The sequence below is a fragment of the Typopeltis vanoorti genome, chromosome 10 (assembly GCF_054136105.1).
Source record: "Typopeltis vanoorti isolate ZY-2024b chromosome 10, IOZ_Tvanoo_1.0, whole genome shotgun sequence".
NCBI classification, from domain to species: Eukaryota; Metazoa; Arthropoda; class Arachnida; order Uropygi; family Thelyphonidae; genus Typopeltis; species Typopeltis vanoorti.
In genome coordinates, this window is record NC_143558.1 from 70,850,846 (window position 1) to 70,878,443 (window position 27,598).

Sequence of the window (27,598 nt, forward strand, 5' to 3'; positions counted from 1 at the left end):
TGATCATTACTAATACCTGGTATGAGGTACCAAAAAGAAGAAGGTATACTTGGAAAAAGCCAGGGGATATAGGAAGGTACCAAATAGATTATATTATGACAAGAAATAGATTCAAAAATCAAGTAAAATCATGCAAAAGTTACCCAGGAGCTGATGTTGACAATGACCACAATTTGGTTTTATTGAAGTGTAATCTGAAATTTAAAAAGCTGTCACAACCAAGGAAAAGGCCCAAATGGAACATAAGTAACCTGAAAACAGAGGAAAACCATAGAAACTATAAACAGCAAACTGATGAAAGCATTAAAACGGGAGAGAGGGAAAAGAAAAACATAGGGGAAAAATGGATTCATTTGAAGGATACAATCATCAAGGCTGCCAATGACTGCATAGGTTTAAGGAAGAAGCAAATAAAAACACCATGGATCACCCAGGACATTCTAGATCTAATAGATGAAAGAAGAAAATACAAAACCTCCCTAAAGGAAGAAAGCAAAGACAAATATAAACATATAAAAAATATGATAAATAGAAAGTGTAAAGAAGCAAAAGAACAATGGTATACAGAGAAATATAAAGAAATAGAAGATCTAACAAAGACTGGAAGAATCAATAAAGCTTATAACATTATAAAAGGAATAAGCCAGCAAAACAAGACAAGAAGTACAATTATCAAAAATAAACAGGGAAACATACTTATAGATAAGGAAGAAATTTCGGAAAGATGGAAGGAGTACTTAGAAGATCTATATAGTGAAAAGATCTTGATGCCAAGGTTGATGTGGAAGAAATTGGTCCAACTATATTAAAAGATGAATTTGAATGGGCACTGAATGAATTGTCAGCCAACATGGCACCAGGCACTGATAACATCCCTTCAGAATTAATAAAATACTCAGGAAACATAACTAAGTCATACCTTTTCAAGATCATAAAGGATATTTATGAAACGGGGATCATCCCCAAAGATTTCACACAATGCTCAATCATACCCATTCCTAAAGTAAATAATGCAAACAAGTGTGAAAATCATCGAACAATAAGCTTAATATCACATGCTTCAAAAATACTACTCAAAATTATACAAAAAAGACTAACAAAGAAGATTAAAGAATATGTTGACAATGACCAGTTTGGATTTGGGAAACAGCAGGGGATAAGAGAAGCAATCCTAGCTCTAAGAACAGTTATTGAAAGAAGATTGGAGAAGAATCAAAATACTCTGATAGTCTTTCTTGACTTGGAGAAAGCCTTCGATAGTATTGACTGGAATCAAATGTTTCACCGCCTAAAAACAATAAAGGTAGATTGGAGAGATAGAAGGCTCATATTTAATCACAACAAGCATCAAGAAGCCCTAATAGAAGCAGCCAACAATACAACAAAAACCGCAATAGCAAAAACACGTAGAGGTGTAAGGCAGGGGTGCTCTCTTTCACCCATATTGTTTAATCTGTACATTGAAGATGCAATAAATAAACTGAAAGAACTAATAGATATAGCTGATAACGAAAACAAACTGAAAGCCACCCTAACAAAGATGGAAGAAATCTACACATAGTAAAGCCTAAAAATTAATTATAAGAAAACAAAATTATTAATTACAAGTAAAGCAAATCGAATGAAAATAAACCTGGAAATAAATAATAACCTACTACAACAGGTATCCTCTTTTAAATATCATGGAAGTCTTATCACAGAAGATAGAAGAAACCAATCAGATATTAAAGCAGGAATAATCCTAGCCAAAAAAAGCATTCTATAACAGAATAAACATTTTTACCAGTAAAGGATTTGCATCCAGCTCAAAAAAAGGCTAGAAAACATACATATGGAGCATTGCATTATATGGTTGTGAGGCCTGGACTCTAAAAAAAAAACAAGACATGATAAAGTTGGAGGCATTTGAACTTTGGTGCTGGAGAAAGATGATGAAAATTAGGTGGACAGTAATGAAGAAGTTCTGAATATAGTTCATGAACAGTGGTCATTAATGAAACACATCAATAAGAGCCTAATTGGACACTATTTGAGGCATGGGGGACTAATTACAGAAATAATGGAGGGGACTGTAGAAGGAAAGAGGCCACGAGGCAGACCAAGAATTTCATATATAAATAACATAATGATGCTAACTGGTGCTAAGAGTTATGAAGAGATAAAAAGGAAGTCACAAGACAGGATGTTGAGATGTGCTGCTATATTTACCAATCTTCAGATTGATGCAGAAGAAGATCATAAGAGATCTGCTCCAGTCATCTGGAATTCATTCCTTTGACTAGGTCTTCTGAATTATGCAATGCAGTCACTGTAAAACTTTTATACCTCCATATTTCAGCAATTCTGGCCAAATTCCTATTCCAGCTGCCTTTCCACATTTCAAGTATTTCGTGGTTTTTTCTACTTCAAGTACAGATATGTATTCCTGATTGCATGCCTGTTGGGAGTTTTCTACCATCATGCTTACATTGCTTGTCTTATTTAGCAGTCTTTCAAAGTACTTATTTCCAGACATCTAGAATGACCTTATCTTCAGTTTTCATGTCACTATATCATCTCTGATTCGTTTTACAGTACTTTTTCTCCATTTCTAAGCTTTTTCAATAGCCTCTAGAATATTTTGCTATCTTCCTGATATTTATTTATTTATTTTCTATGTTCTTACCAAAGTCTTCCCATGACTTTTGTTTAGCTAGTTTTACACAATGCTTCACTTTCTTACATTTTTCTCTGTATTCTCTAAGAGCACAAATTGACTTACTTGCCCACGAACTTTTGATATGCTTTCTTCCTTTCCTTCGCTGCCTCTTTAACTTCCTGAGCCTACCATGGAGTTCTGATTTTTCTATTCTTGCAGAGAACCTCACCACACATCTCTCTGGCTGAATCAATCCACATCTGCTTTAGGGCTTGCCACCAAATCTCTAAAGTTTACTTCCTGTTCTCAAACTCTTTAATTTTTTCTTGAATAATGTTTGAATATTTTAGTCTACAGTTCACATCTGAGAACTGCTCAACTTTTATTCTCTTTAAAACTTTCTTACATGCTCTTGGTTCCAATATGAAATTCAATTTTATCCTTCTCAAGACTAAATGGTGATCACTTCCAATTTCAAATCCTCTGTAAACTCTAGTATCCTCCACCAGTGAGAAAACATCACTATCAACAATAACATGGTCAATGAGACTTTTCCTATTCCTTGTCTCTTCTCTCCAAGTGAATTTCTGCACATTTTTATGTTGGAACATTGTGTTAGTAATAACCAATTCATGTCCTGGACAGAAATTCAACAGGTATTTGCTATTATTATTAGCTTTATGCTTTTCTTCAAATTTTCCAAAATATTTCTGTATGTCTGACAATCATTTCTTACTCTGCTATTTAGATCCCCAACAAGGACCAACATTTCTTTTTTCATTGTGTCAGTTACTTTCTCTAAAGCCACAAAAAATTCCTCCACTTCTACCTTAGTAATCCTCTGTGGAACCATAATCACAAATAAGTCTCATTGTCCAGTTCCCCATCCTGATATTCGCCCACATAACTCTACTTGATATTGTCTGCCATTCAAGAAGATTAGCCTTGTATTTTGTGTTGACTACTATAGCTACTCCTTCTTTTTCCTGATTGTTATTGCCTGAATATAACATTTGGTATTTTTTGCTTAGAAAGATCTCACCGGCTCACATCAACAGTATTTGTCCATCACAATTTTCAGACAAGTATGAATTTCCATCAGACTCCCATCTATAGCATCCACCATTTCGAACCACTTGTATGTTGCAGCACTGTGTGACCAATTGCAGCACCACTCACTATGGTGGAACTAGAGACTACTATTACTGTCCAATCAGTGACACACAAAACAATCCACCATGCTCAAATCTAAAGAAGAAAAAAAAAAATTTAGGAGGCAATTCTTTCTTACCATGCCTCAAAATATTGATTTTTAATCAGAAGCAAGTCAACTTGCAAGCACATGGTATTTCTCACAATTCTGGATATGTTACAGGATGGAATTTGTCTGGTAGGCATGGATAAGGATTACTAGTTTGATGTGTGGTTTAAAAATAGCATGGTAATTATATTTATGTAGCATTTAGATTATCTTTACAGACATACAATAAATGGGAATTGTTTGGCTACAATCTTGTATGTCATGAAGGAGGGAACAGAATTAGTTCTATTCAGAAAGTTTGTAATCACTGACTTAAAAAAAAGTATAGGATGGATAACTGGAAAAATCAATTTCAAAAAAATTTAAAAGTAGGGAAAATAAAGAAGCTAGTGATTTTAAATGTGTTTGTGTATATGTAATTCTTTTTCTGTATAATATGTAAGAAAGGTATAAGAAATTTTTTACAAGTATGGTAAAATATAAATATACTTACACAAAGAGCATTTTCAATGCCCCCTATATCATCAAATGTGATATTTGACTGCTCCAAGAGTACATCTATTAAAAGCAAAGTTAATAATATTTCAATTTAGCATTATGATGAAATAAAAAATGTAGAAACATAAGAGACCTAATATTAAGATGTAGAAACATAAGAGACCTGAAATTCAATTTTATCCTGCTCAAGACTAAATGGTGATCACTTCTGATTTCAAATCCTCTGTACACACTAGTGTCCTCCACCAGTGAGAAAACATCATTATCAACAATAACATGGTCAATGAGACTTTTCCTATTTAATAAAAACTGTATTAGTAATAAATAAAGTCATTAAAATCAGTGAGTGACTAGTTCATTAGTCATCTGCCTAACAGTGTGGATCACATAAGCCATCACATAATGACCTCCACATGATGAGGCACTGGATTTGAGAAACACAGGTATCCGACCCTCAGGAGGGCATCATGAATTCCAGTCATGCAGTTCCTTCAGATATACTGGTAACAAGTCCTTGTCACATTTGATCCCATCACTTCCCAGAGATACTCAGTGGATTCTGATATGGTAGGTGAGGAGGCTAATCAATTAAACTAAATTCTTCATCACATTCATGTAACCATTTGTGGATGATTGACATATTCTGTGGTGCAATGTGTTACCATGTTGGAAGGATTCACTGCATGCAGAGTAAATTGTCAAAATCAATGCAGTGTACTAGGCTGGAAACAAGATTCAGGTAGGTCTAAGCATTCTATCCTTGCTGCTATATCAAGGAATGTCAGGAAAACATCCCAGTCTATCATTGCACTACTTTTACACTGCTGAGACCAAGCATGATGAATACACAGCTATGTACTGTGGCTATCACACTCTTGTTGTCAATATGTTTATAAATAACATGAAATGAGAATGATCACTATATGCAGCCTTTCTCCAGTCATAGTATAATGATATTCACTTGATACCTACAATTTGCAAGTCTTGTTGTTGACAGTTGTGGTACACTCAATGATCATTTTGCCATTATATCTCATTTAACATAGCCCAATACATTACACATTTAGATACATTTCCTTTCTATCCCTGGCTGTTGTTCTACATGGTTATTTGCTTGATTGTAACAAGTCTATGGAACTTTATAATCCCGCTGTCTTCATCCACAATCAGCTATTTAAGTCACCTACCAATTATCAACTTCTTTATAATATTCTTGTTTTTAACTTATTCAAGCATAAGCAAACAAAGTTTACAGACATCTTCCAGATGAGGCTACTCCATGCAGCCCAGTAATGAAGATATAGCCTTAATATAGTTTAGTCATGAATGTAGTTTAGTCAATCTTCATGACTAGACTACTTGCAATTGATGAGGCTGTTGACTCATCAACTACCTCAGTATACATACTTCTGGGCATGTATATTGCTATGCATTACCGGGTAACTATGCAGACCAGTTTGACCTTAACTGAGATCTCCTCAGTAAATAGTAGTAGTAGGAATTCCACTTTCCAGGTAACTGATGTGAAGCGAACAGCTTCTTTACACAACCAGCCCGTTTGTGTAAAAGATATGTGTCAACTTAATTTGCTTGTGCTTAGGTAAAGGATTAAAACAAGAATTTCTTTAAAAAAAATCTTCTAATACCTTTTATTTTCCAAAGGAAGCAGGAAGAGTTTCTTTAGCCCCCAACTAACTTTTTAAAGACTAGTGACACAACTTGATTCATTGACATTGATTGAGGCCTTAATTTATCAGTGAAGGACTGAATCAATGAATCAAAGCTTTTCTAGGGATAGAATACAGTAGACAACTGCTGCCATCTTGTGTTCTAACCTCTAACACTCATATTACTGTCTGTAATAATGTGAGTTCTAGGTTAATTTTTGAGGTAGGGGTTAAAAAAACCAGAGTTCTCAGGAAGAAAAATCCAACTTACCCATGAGAGAGATTGAATAAAGTTTCTAAAAGGTTAGTAACTAGAATCAAACTTATAACAGTCTATCTTCAGGTGACCCAGTGCTATTGATGTAAACAGCATTTCCACAGGGCAACATGGTCTAGAATAATTTACTTCAGAACCAAGCAGAAAAACTTTATACAATCAACTTGCTTTGGCAACTGTGTCTGAAATGGCTGTGGTGGCATAAGCATCCTAGCATGGTAATAGTTTCTGATTCTTGTAGACAGGCTTATACGTTGGTTATGCATTATTAAATCACTTAAGGAATTGAACAACATAGATACGAATATAAATTAAATTAAACTTTAATAAATATTTCTGATATTTTGGCAACGTCACGTTACCATCTTCAAAAGGAACTTACAAAAAAAGGCACGTGCACGTAGGCACTACAACACAGTAACTGAGAATGAAGAGATGAAGCTATTGTTCTCCTAAAAGTCCTGATGGTGCCCTCTAGCGGGCTAAGTAGGTGTTCTTGGCCATTGGGCTGAAGGTCTGCTGATGTAAGCCTCCCAAATTTGGGGCACTCACATATAACCAAATTTGTTGAGGTTTGGAGAGTTTCTTAGGGCTGAGGCTGATTCCATAAATAGTCTTTCGAATTTGTATTTGCTATGGTGTATTACTGTAGCTTTCTTCCACCGTATTCTGTGGCATGTATCCAGAGCATGGTCTGCAGGACCAGAATGGCTTGTGAAAACGGATGTAGTCCTTGTGTTCAGAAATTCTGATATTCGCTGTCCTGCCTCTTTGGCCAAAGTAAGACAGTTTACAGATGCAAGGGACCTGGTATACACCAGGTAGGTCTAGGGGAAGTGGTTGGTCTTTAGTGGAGCGAATAAGGGATGCCAATTTTCTGTATGGCCTGTAACAGGAGGTCAGGTCATGTTTTTTTAAGATTTTGGTAATTTTTTATGATTCAGATGTAGGGAATGGTGATGAATTTAGAGTAATCTTTGTTGTGGAGGGGGGGGGGGGGCTGCGGTTTGTAGGTTTTAATATTTTTTGGATTTTATTGGGGGGGGGGGGGGGGGGGGGGTAGCCATTGACTGAGAAAGTGTTGAGGATGTGATTTAGTTCAGTGTTTAGGGCCATGTCGTTAGAACAGATTAGTTTAGACCTGTTGTATAGTGTTTTCACCACTCCATATTGGGAGGGGGGGGGGATTGTTGGTGAATGTATCTGCCTGTTTTCCAGGGTGAATTTGATTCTGGGGTGTTGGTTGTTTAAGTATGTTAAGAAGGAGAGGAGTGTTTCAGAGCCATGTGGCCAAATAGCAAACACATCATCACTGTAGCAAATCCATATGGTTGGTTTTTGTGGGGCAGAGGGTAAAGCTTTTTCTTCAAAGGTCTCCATAAAGAAATTGGCCAAGGGTAAGGAGAGTGGTGAACCCATGGCTGTCCCCTCTATTTGTTTGTAGAATTTTCCCTGCCAAACGAAATAGCCTGAGTTCATTGTGAACTGAAATAGGGCTGAGATATTGGGAGAAAATTTAGCTTCGATTAGCTCTAAAGTTTCCTTGAGTGGGATATTTGTGAATAAAGAGGAGATGTCAAAGCTGACCATTATGTCAGTATGTTGGTGTGTAAGGTTTTCTATGCTGGCTTTGAAGTCGGCTAAGTTTTTTATGTGCGATGGTGTGTTGCCAGTATAGTGTGCGAGAGCTTTGGCCAAATGTTTAGCTAATTTGTATGTGGGGGAATCAATGCCATCCACTATAGGACGTAATGGCACATTTTCTTTATGTATTTTTGGGAGTCCGTAAATACGGGGGGGGGGGGGTGTATAGAGTTAAACGGCTTTAATCTGTTGGTAACTTCTACAGGCCAAGAAGTGACTTTCTTAAGGAGCCTGTGAAGTTTTCTAATTTGTGAGTTGGTGGGATTGTATTCGATAGGGAGGTAAGTAGCCCAATCTAATAGTAGAGCATTAAGCTTACCTGTGTAGTTCTTTTGGTTAAGTACTACAGTTGCATTTCCCTTATCCACTTTGGTGATAACTAATTCTTGATTATTCCTCATTTCCTGCAGAGCTTTATATTCCTTGTTGGATATGTTGGTTTTTGGTGGTCTTGCTTTGGAGAGGACACAAGCTACATCCAGTCTTACACTGTTGGCAATTTTCTTACACAGAAAATTGGCATCCCTTATCCGCTCCACTAAAGGCCAACCACTTCCCCTGGACCTACCTGGTGTAAACCAGGTCCCTTGCAGCTGTAAACTGCCTCACTTTGGCCAAACAGGTAGGACAGCGAATATCAGAATTTCTGAACACAAGGACTACATCCGTTTTCACAATCCGTTAACGCACAAATTGAATATATTAACCTATGGAAAAATGTATAATTCGTTCCTCAGATTTCTTTTTTGACCCTTAATTTTTTTATAAAAAATTAGGGTATGTCTCAGGGCCTAGTTAAAGGAAAACCATGAAGCTGCAAGATAATAAAACATATTAAGAATATAAGTTTATTATTCTGCTTAACAAAAAATTGAGCTAACATAGCTTAGCAGGTTCTCTTTTTTTTTTTTTTTTCATACAACTGACAGTATGGCCCTATTTTTACCAGTTCTCTCTTCACCAGGGTCAGTCTCTAAGCATTGCTGCTTAAAAACTTTGATTGTATGAAAACTATTTTCAAATTGTTTCTGTGAAACCTCTTTGGGTTTGTCAGTGATTAAATTTTCTTCATATTCTTCAGGATCTTCCCGCCGTGCATCTAAATTTAGCAGGTCAGAATCACTCAACTTCTCAGAATGAGATTTAATTAACTTAGATTCATTTGAAAAGCCTCTAAAATCATTTGCACAATGTGGAAGAATGTGCTTCCAAACGGCTCGCATATTGCTAGCAGTAATTTCATTCTAATTTGTGATTTTATAACCAGGCTGAGATTTCTCTGATTTGGCTAGAAAAATCTTGGAAGGCATTCGGTTCCTAAAAAGGCCGGTTTCATCAACATTAAATATTTGTTGATCACAACAGTCCCCTTCTTACACAATTTTCTTCAAAATCTCTGGATATCTCCTTATCTGCACTTGCAGCTTCGCCTGTGATTAGAACATTATGTAGGCTATTTCTCTTTTTGAAATGCTCAAATTACCCAGCACTAACTTGGAATTCTTCTTTTCCATCATTGATAACCCTTTCTTTCCAAGTTACAAAGAGACAATGCGTTATTTAATAAGTCCAGTGTTTAGTGGGATCTGTTTTTGGTTACAATCTTCGATCCATGTAAAAAGAAGTCTCTCTAATTCAATCATTATAATACTTTGATTTTCAGTGCATGCATGATGAACTTCAAGCAGCCTTACCTTTCTCTTTGTATTGAGCAGTTGATTCACTCATTTTTGTGTTCTTGTCCTATCTTTGTTCTGGGCTCACCTTGTTCATTTTTCTTTATTTCAAGTTTTTCTTCCAATCAGATTACTTTTCAAATCATTTCACACTTCTATTTTTTGCTCACCAATTCTTTTACTCATGATTAAAGATTAGGAAAATAATTTAAAATAAAAAATTAAGGAAAACAATTGCACGAGATATGATCAGGAAAATGGTATGTAAAGCAGACGACATAAATTTTGGCAGTAAATTTGGAACATAGTGTACATGGAAATAGTGTAGTATGCCATTAAAAAATAACTTTGTAAAATGTTTATGTTTCAAATCGGTAACTAACTTATTCTATCCTAGTGAGTGATTATTTAAAATAGTTAGCCATAAAAAATGACAAAGAGACAATGCTTTTGATTTAATAAGGCCAGTATTTAGCGGGATCCATTCTTGGTTATAATCTTCGATCCATGTAAAAAGAAGTCTCTCTAAAAACAGAAAATTTTTAAAATGTGTAACATTTATTTTTAAGATGTGTTGATTAAATCTTAAAAATACAGGCACACTAATCGAATTTTAGAGGTGCACTAATTGAATTTGGGTCGCAAAAAAAAAAAGGACACACTAATCGGAGGCGCATTAATTGAGGAATTGCTGTAATTATCAATTTTTATCCCATTCAAGTTTTTAGCTTTAGTTCTTTTATAATTTCATTCATTAAAATACTGAACAGTACTGGACTTAATGAATCATCCTGTTTAATTTCTTTCTTCATTTCAATTTCTTTTGTTTCATTATTACAATACCTAATTACACATTTATTACTGTATAAATACCTTTGATAAACTTTATTATCTGGTTTTTATTTTTCTTTTCACTATTATATTTAAAACAACTCCTAATTTCATACTGTTAAATGATGCTTCATATATATCTATAAAAGACATAAAAACCAGAGTGTTATATTCTACTGATTTTTTATTAGTTGTTTCATGCAAATATTGTATTTGTAGGTGCAATATCTGCAGTGATTATACTTATAGATAGAAATTAAAACAAAGTTTCAGATCTGGAAAACTCAGTGTACAACCTTATTTTACAGTGAAATTGAAGAATGAGGAAACTTGGCTGGGCTAAAAAAAAAAATAAATAAAATTGGGGGAAAGAATTCAAGAAGAAAGGTGACCAGGAAGCACATGAGCAGTATAAAGCACAGACCAGAATGGTGACCAGTGTAAGAAGAAAGGCAAAAGCAGAGTATGAAAGGAAATTAGCTGAAAAAGGCCAAAGATAATACCAAAGAGTTCTTTCAGTATGTTGCAGGTAAAAGGAAGAATGTTTATGGCAGAAGGATTTTAATGAATGCTGATGGAAGGAAAATAACTGAATCAGGCAAAATAATAGAATTTACTAAGTGAACACTTTGCAAGAGCATATTATCCAGGTGGAGATATTACAGACAACAAGAGATGTGAAGGTTTATATGGAAACTTTGGTAAATGAACTGGAGGTGCACAGCATGTTATAGAACCTTGATGTGAATACAGTTATAGGATATAGCTGGTATAGCAGCTCGAGTTTTAAGATAAGGTGCTAAGTGGAAATGGCAGTGCCACTGACCATCTTGTCTAAGTCATTAATCTAAGTCTCGGCTCTGAGTTAGTCTCAAGGGGTGAAAATAGTTCCACTGCATAAAGGAAGCTTCAAGACTGATGTAGCAAATTACCGATTGATCATCATATCGAGTCATAGTTGGGGTGCTGAAGAAGTTGGTCAAGAGCAAAATACAGGAATGGATAGAGAGAGAGAGAAATGGAATACTATATGGGGGGGGGGGGGGGCAACATGGTTTTGTGAAGGGCAGGTCATGCCTCAGTAATTTGCTCATGTTTTATAATTCAGTGACAGACGAGTTGGATAAAAATAATGAGTTTACAGTGATACTGCTGGACTTTGCAAAGGCATCTAAAAGGACACCACATGGAATTTCAATTCATAATTTGCAGGATATGGGGATGGAGATATATCAGAGAGCACTTTATTTAGGAGTAGAGTCCAGTAGAAGGCTTGTAACTAGTGGTGTGCCACATGGCTCTGTTCTTGGACTGACACTATTTAATTTGTACATTAATGATGTAAGAAAGGATCTGAGAGGACCTATTCAGTTGTTTGCCGATTATGCAAAATTACGTAGAGCAATAGGTAATAAAGATAATGTTAAAATTTTGCAGAGTGATCTGGATAGACTGAAAGTCTGCGCAAAGGAGAATGGTTATCAGCTTAAAGTGGCAAAGTGTAAGGTTATGCATTTTGGGATGAAAAGATTACCAGCTGTGTACCACATTGATGGAACTGTACTCCAGGAAATTGATGAAGCCAGGGATTTGGAGGTGTTAGTTGATATGGAGTTAAAATTTAGAGGACATAATACAAAAGTGGCTAAAGCAGCTCATTGGATTACTTGGTTAATGAAGAATACCCTGAAGAGCAAAGACAAGCAGGTTATTATACCTCTTTATAGAGCCTTGGTAAGACTCCATCTTGTCTATTGTGCCTGATCATCTGAGTTTCTTGAGGATGTGGAGAAGATCCAGAGGTGAGTGACCAAGATGGTAGCAGGTCTATGAAATGAAATTTATGAGAACAGGTTGAAGATTTGTGGGTTAAGAAATTGGTTAACCAGTGGAAAAGGGATGATATGATTGAGACATACAAATTACTGAAGGGTGTTTACATGATTAATACAAAGAAAATATTTCAGAACAGGTCTGGTGGTGGAATAACTAGGGATCATTCTTGGAAACCGCGTCAGAGTGTAGTTAACAAGAGTGTCAGGACTAGATATTTTGCTTGGAGAGTGATAAATGAGTAGAATGAATTGCCAGAGTCTGTTGTAGGTGCTACAACTGTGAATGAGTTCAAAGATAAGTATGATAGATAATGCATGAATGTTGGATAATGCTTGGCATAATGTTAAAGGCCCCCCTCGATAAGTCTAAGTAAGGACTCCATGGAGTAGTACATAATAATAATAATAGTGTATATATTTTCATTTACTATATTATGAATTCTATGATATATTACAACTAAAAGATAAGAAAGATTAGTGAGTGTGCATGCAGAGCACAGGTGAAATTGGAATGAAAGGAATGAAATGAGTGCAGGAATTGCTTGTATGATGAGGCAATGGGAAAAGTAAGGGAGAGTGGAAGCTAAGGAGAGTGATGACATCATCGAGCAATATGATGAAGCTAAGTTGCGATTTGTGGATGTATGAGAGATCTGAGGAAGAAAGGAAATCATGACAGAGGAAGAGTTCATCTGAGTGATGGTAATGAGAGAGCAGACCGTTATTAAGTGAGAGAGAGAGAATACGTCAGGAAAACAGAATCTGGAAATAATAGAGTGTGTGGTCAGAGGTGATAGGAGGATGGGTTTACTATAGGAAGAGAGAGGTATTACTACAGAAGTGATTCCAAAAGAACCCAAATGAAAAAACAAGTGTACAAGAAATAGGGAGATAGCACAACTAATGCTGCACTGTGTAAAGACAATAGCAATTGCTCAGTACACCTGGAGGTGTAATGTAATAATAATATAAATACAAATCTGGAGATATTGTTATATTTAATTACAGATACCAAAAAGAATTAGGAATAAAGGTTGAAGGGAAGAAAAATTTGTGGTTGATAATTTGTTGGATTCAAGATTAAAACATAAGAGAGAAATAGCTGATAGAGGTGGGAGGAAAATTCATGGGATTAGAATAGAGACAGCTAAGTATTTTCAAGGACAGAAAGGAAAATGAGAGAGAGAGAGAATGGGGGAGGGGGGGATACTCTTAATTTTGTTTGCTAATTGATTCAGGCTCAAAACAACTGTACTACCCTCCTGGATCAGTGATCTGAGAGTACAAAATCAATAACATGCTGTGGAGGCACAGAAAGACGAACAGGATACAGTATTCGATGAGCACTTGTTGCTATATAACTATAACTGGTAATGTTGATGGAATTGGGTACTAGGACACAGCTAGGCAGATATGATCAGCATGAGAAATCTCAATGTTTATGACTGATTAGAAAGCGTCAACGGTAGTAGAAAATGATATCCTCAAGTCACTAAACATCCCCCCCCCCACTGGCCAAGGTGGACAAATAGTGAAACTGAATTGCACTTCTTATCCATGTTATTCAATAAGTGTTACAGAATCATATCCAGATTTAGCTGGACGTCTAAAGATGTCCTGGCTGGTTGGGGGGGCTTAAGGACTGTTACTGAAAACAGCATAAGACTGAGAGAAGAAGTGGGAAATGAGTGTTCAAACTAGTGAAGCTGTCTAAAAAAAGAACAAAAGGTGAAAATAAATTAATTATCCATATTGCTTTCACAGATGAAAGTAGCTGTGTAAAAGTAATTAAGGAATCAATTGTTCTTACATGAGAGATGGGGAAAGCAGGAATATGTTGCATTGAGAACAGGGCTATGTGGAACCACAAAGCATTAGTTCAAGACTGTGAGACTTTTCACCACTGCACATATTTTTTACACATATTCCTAAGAATTTTCTTTTTCTAACATCTATCGTGGAGAAAACAAAAAAAAAAAAAAAAATAGATTAGAAGATCAGCTAAGTTCCATTTAAAGAAAGTTTTTGTTGCAATACTGGTATATTTTGTATCGTGTTAAAATAAAGGAGAACATAAAGTCAGTATCACAAATAAGGCATTACTAAGGAATCAACTGCACTGTGCAAAGAAATGATTTTCTGTGAACATCTAAATTCATCATCATCATCATCATGCGTATCAAGGATTTAGGCCTAGCATGGCCTGTTCAGGCCTTGGAAGTCATCGTTGAATCATTTAAGAGGATGTCCTGGTTTTCTTTTTCCTAATGGCTTGTACTTTAAGGCTTGTTTTGGTAATCTTTCTGTTTTCATTCTTTGAACGTGTTCCATCCATTTATGTTTATATTTTTAAATTTTTTGTATTACTGGTTCTTGGTTTAATTCTTTCATAATTTCTTCGTTTCTTTTGTGATCGAATAGGGTATACTTTGCAGTTTTTCTCATAAACTTCATTTCTGCTGCTGTTAATCTTTGTTTGTCTTTTTGTTTTATTGTCCAGATTTCGCTTCCATACATTAAGACTGGTAGGGCTAATGTATTGTATACTTTTAGTCTGGTTTGTTTTTGAACTAGGTTTGGTTTAAATATCGAGTTAATTACACCTGTTATTTTTAAATATTTTGCAATTTTTAGGTTTATATCTTTTTCATTTTCATATGTGATCATACATCCTAGGTAGTTAAATGAATTCACCTGTTCTGAGATCTTGTTATCTATTACTATTTTAGTTCTTGCTGGATCTTGTCCTTTAAAGGCCATAGTTTTTGATTTTTCCGTTGATATTATCATACCATAATCTTTGGATATCTCATTTAGATCTAAAATAGCTTTCTGGAAGTTATCTTCAGAATTTGTAATTATTATTTGGTCATCGGCAAAGAGGAGAGTGTTTAAGTTAACTGTAGGAGAAAGTTTAATTCCTTGATGTAAATTTTTATTCCATTTTATTATTATTTCATTTAAGTAGATATTAAAAAAGAATTGTTGAGAGGGGACATCCCTGTCGGAACTCTTGGTTTATCTCTCTCGAATATGACAGCTCATGATTTAATCTTATGTGTATTTGATTATTTTCATATATACTTTTGATAGCTTTTAGGATATTATTTGGTATTTGTCTTTCTTTTAATATGTTAAATAATATGTTTCTTTTAACTTTGTCAAATGCTTTTTCAAAGTCAATAAATGCAATATGTGTTTCTAAATTATATTCTCTTCTTTTCTCTATTATTAATTTTAGGCAAAAGGCCGGGTCTATACATGATCGTCCTTCTCTAAATCCATTCTGTACTTCTAGGATAAAGTTTTTGGAATATTTCATTAGTTTGTTATTTAAGATTCTGCTATATATTTTGTAACAGGAATTTAGTATATTTATAGCTCTATAGTTTTTAGGGTCATCTCTACTACCTTTTTTAAAGATTGGAATCACAACTGCTTTTTTCCATTCTATTTGGGGAGGGGGGTTACCAGTTGTATAGATTTTATTTAAAAATAATCGGAGTCTTTCTTTGAATCTTGGTCCTGCATATTTATATAGTTCTGAACCTAGCTTATCTTCTTCAGATGACTTTCCAGTCTTTCAGGCTGATTTCTAAATCTTCTTTAGTTATTTCCTTTTCATTTTCGTTAAATGTTCGCGGTTGTCTTTTTTAAAATATTTGTCTGTCCACAGTTCTGTGTAGTAATTTAGAAATTCTTCTAATTTCAATTCAGTGTTTAATTTTATGTTTTCTTTGGTATCTGCATTTAAGTGTTTCAAAATCTTATATACATTAGGTCTTATTTTATATAAATCATGTTCTAAATTAGAAACAAATTTATTCCATGATTCTCTATGTCTTTTTCTGACTTCTCTTTTAGCTATGGCTCTTATTCTTTTATATTCTATTTCATCTTCTAATCTTTTACTGCTTAACCATTTGTGATAGGCTTCTTTTTTTTTCTTTTTGATTATTTCTTTCATTGTATCATCACAGATCTTCAGTTTTTTCCTTTTATCGAATTTTTTGGTCTTTCCTAAGCTTTCATTTGCTGCTGCATTTAGTATCGTTTTTATATTAAGCCATTCTATTTCTATTTCTTCATTTTGTTTTATTTTGTCTAGATATTGGTTAATTCTTTGTTCATATAGCAATTGTACATTTGTATCATTCAATAGTCTAGTTTTATAAACAAATGTTTCAATTTTTCTTTCTGTTCTTGTTACTTGTAGCCATTTAGGTGGCAATCTTAATTTTATTTTAACAAGGAAGTGGTCACTGCTTATTTCATATCCTCTGTGAACGCTAACATCTAGTGAAAATTTTGATGTCTTTTCATTTAGTATAAAGTAATCTAATATTGATTTCCATCCTCTTGCTGCCCAAGTATATTTATGTATGTCTTTATGTTTATAGAAGGAATTCATTATTTTTAGGTTATTATAAACTACAAAGTCAATCAATTTTTTACCATTTCTGTTTAGAGTGTGTTCTCCATGTATTCCTATATTATTATTAATTTTCGTGTTTCCAATTCTTGCATTTAAGTCTCCTGCTAAAATTATGTAATCATTTTTATTTATTTTATTATATATGTTTTGTAGCTGATTATAAAAATCAATATTATCCTGTTCTCTTCCTTCATCTGGGGCATATAAACCAATTATTGTTAAATAGCCTCTATCTATTTTTATTCTAGCTTCTATTATTCTTTCATTCCATAATTTATAATGTTTTAACTGTTTTGAAAGGGAGTTATGAATCCAAATCATGACTCCTGCTTGTGCTCTTTGGTCTCTGTCGACTCCACTGTATATCACATTAAAATTTTCAGTTCTCATAGTTCCTTTTAATTTCTTTTTTGTTTCAGTGATTACTGCTATTTTAAAATTTCTTTCATTTAATAACTGGTCTAATTCTATTTCTTTATATGCTCCTCTCACATTCCAGTTTGCTATGTATATTATATTTTGTCGTTTCCATTTTTGTTTTACTTTTTCCATTCCAGGGTCGTTTCCCATAGATTCAATCCGATTATCTTATTCTGTTAGCTTACAGGTAGGATTATGTTCTCCATGTCAGGGTCTAGCCTGACGATGGAATAGTTCAGTGGTAGGACTGCTACCTTAAGGCTTCTGAACTAGCCTTCTTCCGAATTTAAACCCATAGGAGGAATAGGGTATATTGAAGGGGAAAGAGTAGATTATAGAAGAATTATAGTAAGGTTTATAGAGGGCATAGTTGTAAGGCCAGAAATGAAAAGACCCCATGGCCCTTGAGCACTCTAATAGCATAAGGGTCATAAAATAACAAGAGTTGGCTGTTAAGGCCTTATAGGAAAGATTAAAGTAAGTGGATCTTCCTCAAAGTAGAAGAAGGAGAGGATAGATCCAGCTAGGGGTCCATGGGAGTGCCGCTTCCCTTACAATCAAGATGATTGCCCCTTATGGCCCTGTTGGTCCACGAGTCCTTATTCAGTATATTCGGACCACCCCACCACACACACACACACACACACACACACACACACACACACACACACACACACACACACACACATGGTGGGCTCCCGTATCCGCCACCCAGGGGACGCGCTCTCTAGGGGTTACAGGGTCCCCCATCTAAATTAAAGAACAATAATTTATATAAAAATTTTCTTGTCAGGATGCCTATAATTCATCCATAAAAATAAGTCTTGATTCGGTGAAAAGAATTCATATAAAATGCAGACAGAAATTAATTCAAAAATTTCAACAGTTAGAATCAATTATTGCAAGTATGTATGCTTGATTTACAACCTGTTGGCAATAATAACAAGTGGAGTGTAAGCATTAAACTCTCTACATTAGAACAATACTACTGTTATCACAAGACTCGACAAACACAATATCAATATTAATCAACACTACAAAATACAAATGAAAACTCAGTGTTTTACTTAGCAACAAATTTGCTATTTTATTATCAGCAGAGACCTAGAATGCCAAATAAAGAAAATAAGTTATTAGATAAAATGAATTTCTGAGATATATCCACTGCCAACAAGTTACATATTTATCGTGCTAGAGCTCCATACATTTATGGGCTCCCAAAAATGCATAAAGTAAATTTTCAGTCATATCCAGCAATGGGCTGTATTGGTTCTCCTACAAAAACACATAGCTAAGTTTCTATCTAATCAGTATGAAATTTTAAAACTGCTCTAGATCTTATATATAGATTAAAAAAAAGAAAAGATCCTTTCCTTTAATGTTTCTTTACTAAAAGATCTTTACTTTGTACTTAAATAATGATGCCCTTTGATGAGGAATCATCATTCACAAACTTACCATTAAAATGTGCCTACCTTTTTTAATAAAACATACTCCTAATGGAACCATTTATTTACCAGAAACCTATGTTTACAAATCAATACATTCCATCATCTTTGCATTACTCTCATTCACAGGGGACAGGCAATGACAAACAGCAGTGGTACACTAAACTCACTACATGTACTCTACAAAGTCCAGTCTTTTGGATAAACTAAACAACATAAAAAAGTACAAATAGTACAAACAGCCATGCTAGCAAGTAGCAGATCTCTGATAAATATCAATACTCAACTAGCCCTCAATCAGTTGTTAAAAGAGTTTCCATACCCTACAGGCAGATACTGGAATGGATTACTTGAATTCTTCACAAATAGATTGCATACCATCTTCAAAACACTTCAAAAACTGTCATCCTTTCTTCTACTACTACAAATAAGAAATGACTTCAGCCGTCTTAACCCAGTGTTTACCAAGTACCTTGCACCAATAACCTAGGCTTTTTCTGGACAAACTGAGCAATCACACATGGACAGAATTAAAGAGCACAAAGCAGAGATTAGGTCAAAGGCCAGAAATCTGAAAAATTTGGTGCTAATGAATACTAAACAGAGAATTCACTAAACCAAATTAAAATACTTCAATAAAATTCTATCAAAATCTAAATGAGTGAGTGAAATAGAAACTAATTATCATTTAATTCTGAGTAGGAAAAACGGAATTTTATATTGAAAACAAAAATACATAAGAAAATTTTCTAAAGAATCAAAGTTAGATAACTTTCAGAGGTGAAACTACAGACTCAAATATACAAATAAAAATTTCAAAAAATGAAAGATTTTGAAAACAAGAACCAAATGTTGGAGAAACAGTGGCAAACTGAAAAAACATTGATCTCTTTGGAAAGGGAGGAAAGCAATGGAGTTATTTGCAAAGAAAGAATGAGAACTCCAGGGTGGACTCAGGAATTTAGAGAAGTTTTAGAAAAGAAGAAAGCATATTAAAAAAAGTTCCTAGCAAATAAGTCAGCATGGACTGAGAGAAAATGCAGTAAAAAATGTAAGAGTGTGAACCAGTGTGCAAAATTAGCTGAACAAAATATCACAATATGGTAAGAATATAGAAGATAAATAGCAGTAAGGGGACAAAATGTTCTGAAAACTATTGAAAAAGCTAAGAAATAAGGGAAACATTTCTGAAAAATGAATAAAAATTATAGATATTCAGGATGCCATGAGTAATTATATTTAAAAACTGCTACATTGAAAAGTGAAAAAATGATGTCTGTGAAAATACTAGTGGTGATATTCGGCAGTAGATGGCATTGGTGTGTAGATGATGAAGGTAGTTGTGGTTCATTGTAGTTGTGGAGACGGAGAGTTGTGAAGTAGGTGCCCTCCCCCGATGAGTCTTTGGACTCCCAGGAGGTGTCACATAATAATAATAATATTCATTAGGAATGCAATCAGGAATATATATCAATTACATTGAAATGTAATAGTAATTACTTGAGGCAGAAAAACCATCAAAAATCTAAAGTATGAAAAGGCAACGTGAAATGATATTCAACCATAAATACTCAAATAGAGAAATTAAAAAGTTTTTACAGTGGTTGTATCACATAATTCAGAAGGCAAGGCACGATCAGGTCATATTCCAGATATAAAGAAAAGGGAAAACATTGAATGTGAGAATTACAGAGGAATTTCTTTATTGAGTGTTCCAGGAAAGATTTATGCGTGCACACTTGAGAAGAGACTACAAAAAATTATAGAAGGAAACCTAGGTTTAGGCCAGATAGTGATAACAGGATCAATTTTTGTTTTAAGAATAAAAACAGTACAGAAATCATGGGAATATAACAAAAATCTTCAAATAAATTTTACAGGAAAAGGAATATGACAAAATTCTAGGAGAAAATCTTTCAAAACATTACAATTAGATGACGTAAATGGGACATTGAACCAAGTAATACACAGTCTATATTGAAGTTGCAAGTCAGAAGTTAGAAATAAAGGAAGTACAGGAAGATAGATTGATGTAAAATCAGGTGTGAGAAAAAAGTGACCATTATCTTCACTGTTATTTATCATCAGTATGGATCACATTATGCAGAAAAGTAGCATTAGAACAGAACAAGCGAAACATTAGGCCTGATATCAAAATTGGAGATATTCAACTCAGCTCTTTACTTTATGCAGATGATTTTATGCTCTTAAATAAATCCAGTACAAGTTTGTAGATTACTTAAGTAAACTGAGTAACCACTGTAACATATAGACATGAAAATCAGCAATAAGATGACCAAAACTATGAAAACAAGATCTGAGAAAACTTCAACTGCGTTCTGAATGGAGAACCTACAGAACAAGCGCAACATTATAGCCACATAGACTCTGGGATAGCTGGTATGGTGGGGAGCTGGATGAATACATTTGTATGGAATAAGAGATAATAGTCAGAACACTAAACTAGCAGTATACATGACAGTGTTTAAGCATTTTAATTTACAGATCTGAGAGCTGTGTTATAGCAAAACAGCTGATCTCAGATTGGAGACCACAGACATGAGAGTTCTGAGAAAAATTAAGGGAACGAACAGAGGGCATCAATGGCAGAATCATATTTAAAATAAAGATATTAGGAAGGAATCTGACATTGTTAGCTTTCAGGAATATGCAAGCAGAGCTAAATCTCAGGTGGTATGGTCACTTAAATGCAGAATGGGAAAGGAAACATTAGTAATACAGGTGTTTGATGCCAAGATGGCAGGAAAAAGTAGGTGAATTAATGCAGTCAGAAGTGTCTTAGAAAACCAAAATAAAACAGCTCAGAATATCAGAGTCTCCTGGCATATAACAGACCAATTTGGAGGGAAACTGTCAATAGGAAGTTAGCAGTAATGCAAGCTTTTCATGTAGCAACATACAGCATCCTGTCCACCCCATGAGGGTATATATCAGGAATTTGATGATGAAGGGTTTTCTACCAAATGACATGGCTTTTCTGTTGATATCTTCATTTTGTTCTTTTTTATTAAATTACTGAATGTATTTAGTAATCTTTATAAATTATCTTTGGTTGTTGAGAACAAGATTATATCATCAGATATTTAATAATTATTTATTTTAATTTTCATTCTGAACTTTTCAATTTTGTTTACTTCTTTAATTTTTTATCCCTCACAATGTTAAGAAAGGTGGGACTTAATGAGTCACCTTGTCTAATTCCTCCGGTCATTTTAATTGTTCAGCCTGTCCTTGTTCTGTGTACATGTTCTATCCAATTTTGTTTACATTTACTATAGAACTTTTATTAGTGTATATATTCCTAATTCTGTTCTTGTATTTTCTGTTATTTTTAATATAGTTATTGTGTCTTTTAAACTGTATTCTATCAAATGTGTTTGTTAAATCAATAAAGCGCATCTGAAGAAGTTTGCTGTATTCTAATGATTTCTCTATCATTTGCTTTAGCATTATATTGCATCTATTTTAAAAACTACAAATATACATCATTAACCCAAAAAAAGGAATGAAGATATTTTAAAAACTAAAAATAAAATCAACAGAAGAAAAATTAAACAAATAAAATTGGAAAGAACATGTAGTAAATAAAATGGCCAACATCCAATATCCTGAACAATTAATAAAAATACACATCAAATGGAAAGAGAATGCTAGATACACCTTCAAAGAGATAACTAGATTAAAAATGTTACTGGTAATATAATCAAACCCCCCCCCCCCCCTGCAAAAAAAAATTCTTGCAGCTTATCAGATAAATTAAATTATTTATATTTTCTATTTTTGTGCATAATATAATTTTGATATTGATAATATATAAATAAAATATATTAAAAAATAATTTTTCCTCCTGTTATATCAAAAGTTATGTGATCCTCTTCATAAACATCATCTATGGTTATATTTTTATTCAAAACCAATTATAAATATTAAAAAGCATTAATGAAATACACTAACAAGAGATGAAAGGAGATGGTGGAGGAGGACTTGAGGATGAAGAACTTGGATGTGGCTACAGCCCAAGGCAGGAAGTTGTGGAGAAGACTCACTACAAACAGCGACCCTACTTAAGTGGGAAAAGCTGCAGAAGAAGGACATACACTAACACAATAACAAACTTCTTTTATAAATAAATTACCTTTTTTTTTCTTGTTCTGTTTCTGCTTTTCTGTTATTACTTTCTTCCTCTTGCTGTTCTATAGTGTAAATAAATTACATAACATTTTTATTTTTCCATTCCTTGTTGAAGTGGGTCTGCAACAGAATTAGTTGTAAAAATTGAGTTACATAAAGTAATTTCAGAATCAGAGAGTATGTAACAATGCACAGATCCAAATATTTTTTAATAATCTTTAATATTAAGTAAAACTGAGAACAGTTTTTTTTTTCCTTTAATTTTTTTTTAATATCAATGACAGTGCTGCATGTGTGTGTGTGTATGAGATTGAGTGGTCAAAAAGAAAAAAGGAATTTGCTGATGTGTTTCATGAAGACCTGAGGGCAGCGATCGTGGGAGAAAATAGCATAGGAAAGATTGCTTCAAACAGTGTAGAGAATAAAGGATGACGAGAAGTTGGTTTGATAAGTTTAGAGCTGAACCATGTACAAATGTTGCCCAGCAGCTGCTCAAGGTTGTATATGACCATAGGAAAGTGGAGGGATAGTAGTGGCCAGTTCAGTGGAGTAGTATGCGTGGAAATATAAAAGTCAATGCAGCAACAGAGCATCCATGGAAAAGCATCTGGAGGAAGTTGGTGAAAGAGGGATCATCAATTAAGTGATATGTTCTCTTTTGAATACAAGCAAGCATTCTAAGGGAGGATCCAGGTGTACCACCCCAAAACCTGGGGAATAATATTCTCAGGTTGGGTGGATTTGAGCTCAGAGTGTCAGGAGTTGAGCAGGCATGAGTACTGTTTCAAATTAAAAAAAATAATAATAAATAAACAAAAAAATAAAAAAATACAAGCTTTTATGAGACTGAAAAGGTTATGGACTTCATATGTATATGTGAAAAGATAGGTTAGATGTGAAGGTTAACCCATAAAGAGAAAATCCTGCTTAGTGACAGATTATTATCAAAAGTGAGTGAAAGTGAGGCATGATTTTTCTTATGGAAAATGAGACAGGATTGCTTTTTGGTGGTATTAAAATTCACAATGGTCATCCCCACCTGAATGTCAAGATCACTTTAAGGCAATGGTTAAAGAACTTGAAGTGTGGATTACCTGAGTACAAGGTTTTTTGAAAAAGAAAAGAGGAGTGGATAGTAATGGTATCAACAAAATTATGAATAGGAGTGAATGCCAAAGAAAGATCAGTGATTTATAGGAGGAAGAGGGAAAGTGAAAGCACTGAGCCCTGGGTTATACCAAAATTAACTGAAATATCTGATGAAAGGAAACCATTCACCACGACCTGCAACGAATGACCAGAGAGGAAGCTTGCAATCCATTCACAAAAGGAAGAAGAAATATCATAAGATGGTAGTTTGGTAAGAAGATCATGATACCAAACCAGATCAAATGCCTTGGAAACATCAAGAGTGACCACTTGAATTTCTCCAAACTTTTCCGTGGCCTATGTTGAAATGTCAGCAAAGTTGGCTAGGAGATCTGCTGTGGAACAAGAATGGTGGAATCCATATTGACGATCACTAATTAGTCACTAATTTGTGAGTCTTCAAGTAGTGAAACGGTTGGTTGATGATCTTTTCAATTTTGAGTATCGAGGTCAGAGCAATAGGGTGATAGTTTGATGATTGACTTTTATCTCCCTTTGTTGGGGGACAAACTGGATAAATGTATGACAGCTCAAAGACAATACAAGATAAGTGTGAGTTCTGAAGTATTATCACAGCTAGGGGAATACCATCAGGACTCAATGGTGCTGAGGCCAGTGAGTTTCTTTCCGATATCCCTCTGCAAAATTTTAGAGGAGGCATACCATGGAGATCTTCCCCAATGTCTATACAAGAGCTGGAAGGAAGAAAAAAAAAAAAAAACTGATACCAAGAGGTCTGCCTCATTTTGAGGAGATGCCTCCACTGCACCATCAGGATGCAAGAGAGGTGGAAACATGAAAGAGCAGAAGTTGCATCTGACAGTCCCAAAAAAGGGACCAGCAGGCTCCATCGCCAAATGGATAGGAGACAAAAACAGTGCACCCAGTAGTCACAAAGTCTGCCTAGAACTCATTGATGACATGAGTCACGAGCTGCAGCACAAGGTGAGTGAGAGGCTGGAACTCTCGAGTCTTTATGCATATACTTACGTCCCTGAACCACCCTGGCAAAACTGTTTGAGAACTAGAATCTGGATAATGGTGGAGGACAGTGAGCAGAATGGAGAAAAAATCACTCATCCCAGAGAGAGAGAGAGAGAGAGAGCAATCCCTGTTGTTATACAAGAGCAAATGCTATGATCTGAAGAGCAGAAGCAACAATAAGACCAAGTAAACAAGGCACAGAAATCCTAAAGAAGACAGGCAACACAACAGCATATCTGGTCTGAATGGTTAAGACTGGCTTAGATGATGTTTCAGATAATGACAAAATCTTTAGAAAACCATTTTAAATAATAAAATGCATTTCAATTTCACTATGATATAGGTGGAGTCACTTATGGGGTTAGATAACTGCAGGAGAATGCAGAGAATGAACTCAAGCTTTTTACATAATGTCCAATCTCGTGGTGTGCTCAGTAAGTTATATGCCTGGATACTGAATGAAAACAAGGATGGGCTCACAATTTGAAATTTTGCTGACCAAACTGTATCCTGTATTAACTTAAACCACAAAAAAATGATGGTACAACATGATAATATGTCATGACAGCTGAGACCTTGCCCATTAAACAAGTCCAATACTGTTTTCCTCAGGGGACCAGAACAAATAGTGGAAAGTCAACTGTTGCAATAGATGCCAAATCAACATCAGAAGAAATCAAAACAGGTACCACAAATGTGAGAAGTACAAAGGGAAAAAAGTGGAACTAGCAGAAGCAAATACATACAAATAATAGCAAATACAAATGTTATATTCAGAAAATAAATGATCAGAAAAAGTAAAAAAAGCTGTAGTATAAACAAGAGGATAATCTATATCCTCTTGTTTATATATCAAGTATAGAGAAGAGGATAAACATTGAGCTAAGGAAGTGGACAAGGAGACTTAATTGTACCTACATACAATTAAGAAAGCTACACACAGAAAGCTTTCCATGAAGGAAAAAGTACGGGAAATTTTCGAGAAGACAGTGTCAAGAAACTATCTTCTCGAGTCATTTGAGAAGACAGCAATATGAAGAAAAAGGAAAAGTTGATTGTTGGTGATCTAAATAGCAGATTAGGAAATTAATACAATATAGAAGTTTGAAGAAAAATAGCAAAACTAATAATAATGGTAAGTACTTGCTGGTTTCTGTTCAGGACAAGACCTAGTCAGTATTAATGCCACATTACAATGTGAAGATGTGCATTCAGATGGAGAGAAGACGCAAGCATAAGAAATAAGAAATGTTACTCATGTATTATATTATTGTTGATAGGAATATCTTCATGCAGATTGAGATAAGAACATTATTGGGGATTTGAGAGAGGAAGTGATTGCCATTTAGTTTTGAGCAAAATAAAATGTATTTCATATTGAAAAGAAAAATATGAAAGGAAGATTTAAAAAGAATCGAAGTTGAGTGCTTTCAGATGGTTAACTATAGACTTAAATATACAAATAATATTAAAGAAAAGTAAAAGAAAATACAAACCAAACCTCAGAAATTAATTGGTGGACCCTGAAGAAAACACTGACTAATTCACCCAGAGGGGCATGTGGTAAAGAAAACAAAATCAGAATTCTGTAGCAGACTCAAGAAGAGACACTCCTGGAAAAGATTAATGCACAATGATCAGAAAAAATGTAATAAAGTAAAATGCTGTGTAAAAATATGTAAACAAATGGCATGGGAAAACTTTGGTACGAATAGAGAAGATAAATATCAGGAAGATAGCAAAAGCATTCTGTACGCTATTGAAAGAGGCTACAAATAGAGGAAAGAGCACTATAAAAAACAGAATCAGAAATGATAAAGATATTCAGAGAACAGGAAATGATAGAAAATATTAGTCTGATGATTAGAATTGGAGTACTTATCAATACTGAAGAAAGAAAAAAACACTAAAAACCTGAAATATGGAAAGGTAGCTGAAATAGATGATATTCAACCAAAAATTTCCGAATATGGAGGAAAACGTTTTTTAGTAACTGCACGACATAATAATTCAGAAAGAACTAATTCATAATAATTCAGGTGACTAGAGTAGCAACCTCACAGTATTCACCTAAAAGAAGAAGAAAAATACTGAATATGAGAATTACAAAAGATTTTTATTTCCCTACCAAGTATTCCAGATAAGTTTTATGTCAACAAGTATAACTAAGAAGAAACTGGGAAAGGGAGAAATGAGAAAAATTGTGGAAGGGAAAATTGGGGAAGAACTAAGAACAAGCTGGATTCAGGCCTAATACGATTATGAGGATCAGATTTTGACAAATAGCTGAGAAATATGGTGTAAAAATAAAGATGTTTTTATATTTTGACTTTTAAAAAGGTTTATTTAATTATTCTTCTCTTTACTTCTTTACTTTATTTCTTTTACTTAACCTTACTTATTTACTTAACTCCGAGTTGTAATCTCGTTGCTTGAAATAGACTACTACCTTTAATCCCTTCAAGTCTATCAATTTATTCCCCCCCCCCCTCAAGGTCGTGACTATGCTACTTCACATTTTCGTATTTCAGAATTTAGGAATTGCCTCTGGCTGGAGCCAATTCCTTTGTCTAAACGGCTGGCTTTTTCTCACCTTGATCTCTGAAAATTTATTTTTATTTATGACTGCACCATCAGAGTTCGCGTAGAGGAAATGAATATCTTCCCAATACTCGCAAGAAAA

The 27,598-nt window shown here is 34.4% G+C and overlaps 1 protein-coding gene across 3 annotated transcripts in view; it reads right to left on the reverse strand.

Annotated features, from left to right (window-relative positions):
- The window catches only part of LOC150102497 (nuclear valosin-containing protein-like), a 534,631-nt gene that overhangs the window by 385,273 nt on the left and 121,760 nt on the right, over positions 1-27,598 (reverse strand). For all 3 annotated transcript variants that reach the window (XM_090398755.1, XM_090398754.1, XM_090398756.1), the window contains 2 exons: positions 22,787-22,844; positions 4,393-4,457 (listed from right to left, as the gene is read on the reverse strand). In XM_090398755.1, the coding sequence (XP_090254881.1) occupies positions 4,393-4,457; positions 22,787-22,844 (123 nt within the window). The remainder of the gene's footprint in view (positions 1-4,392; positions 4,458-22,786; positions 22,845-27,598) is intronic.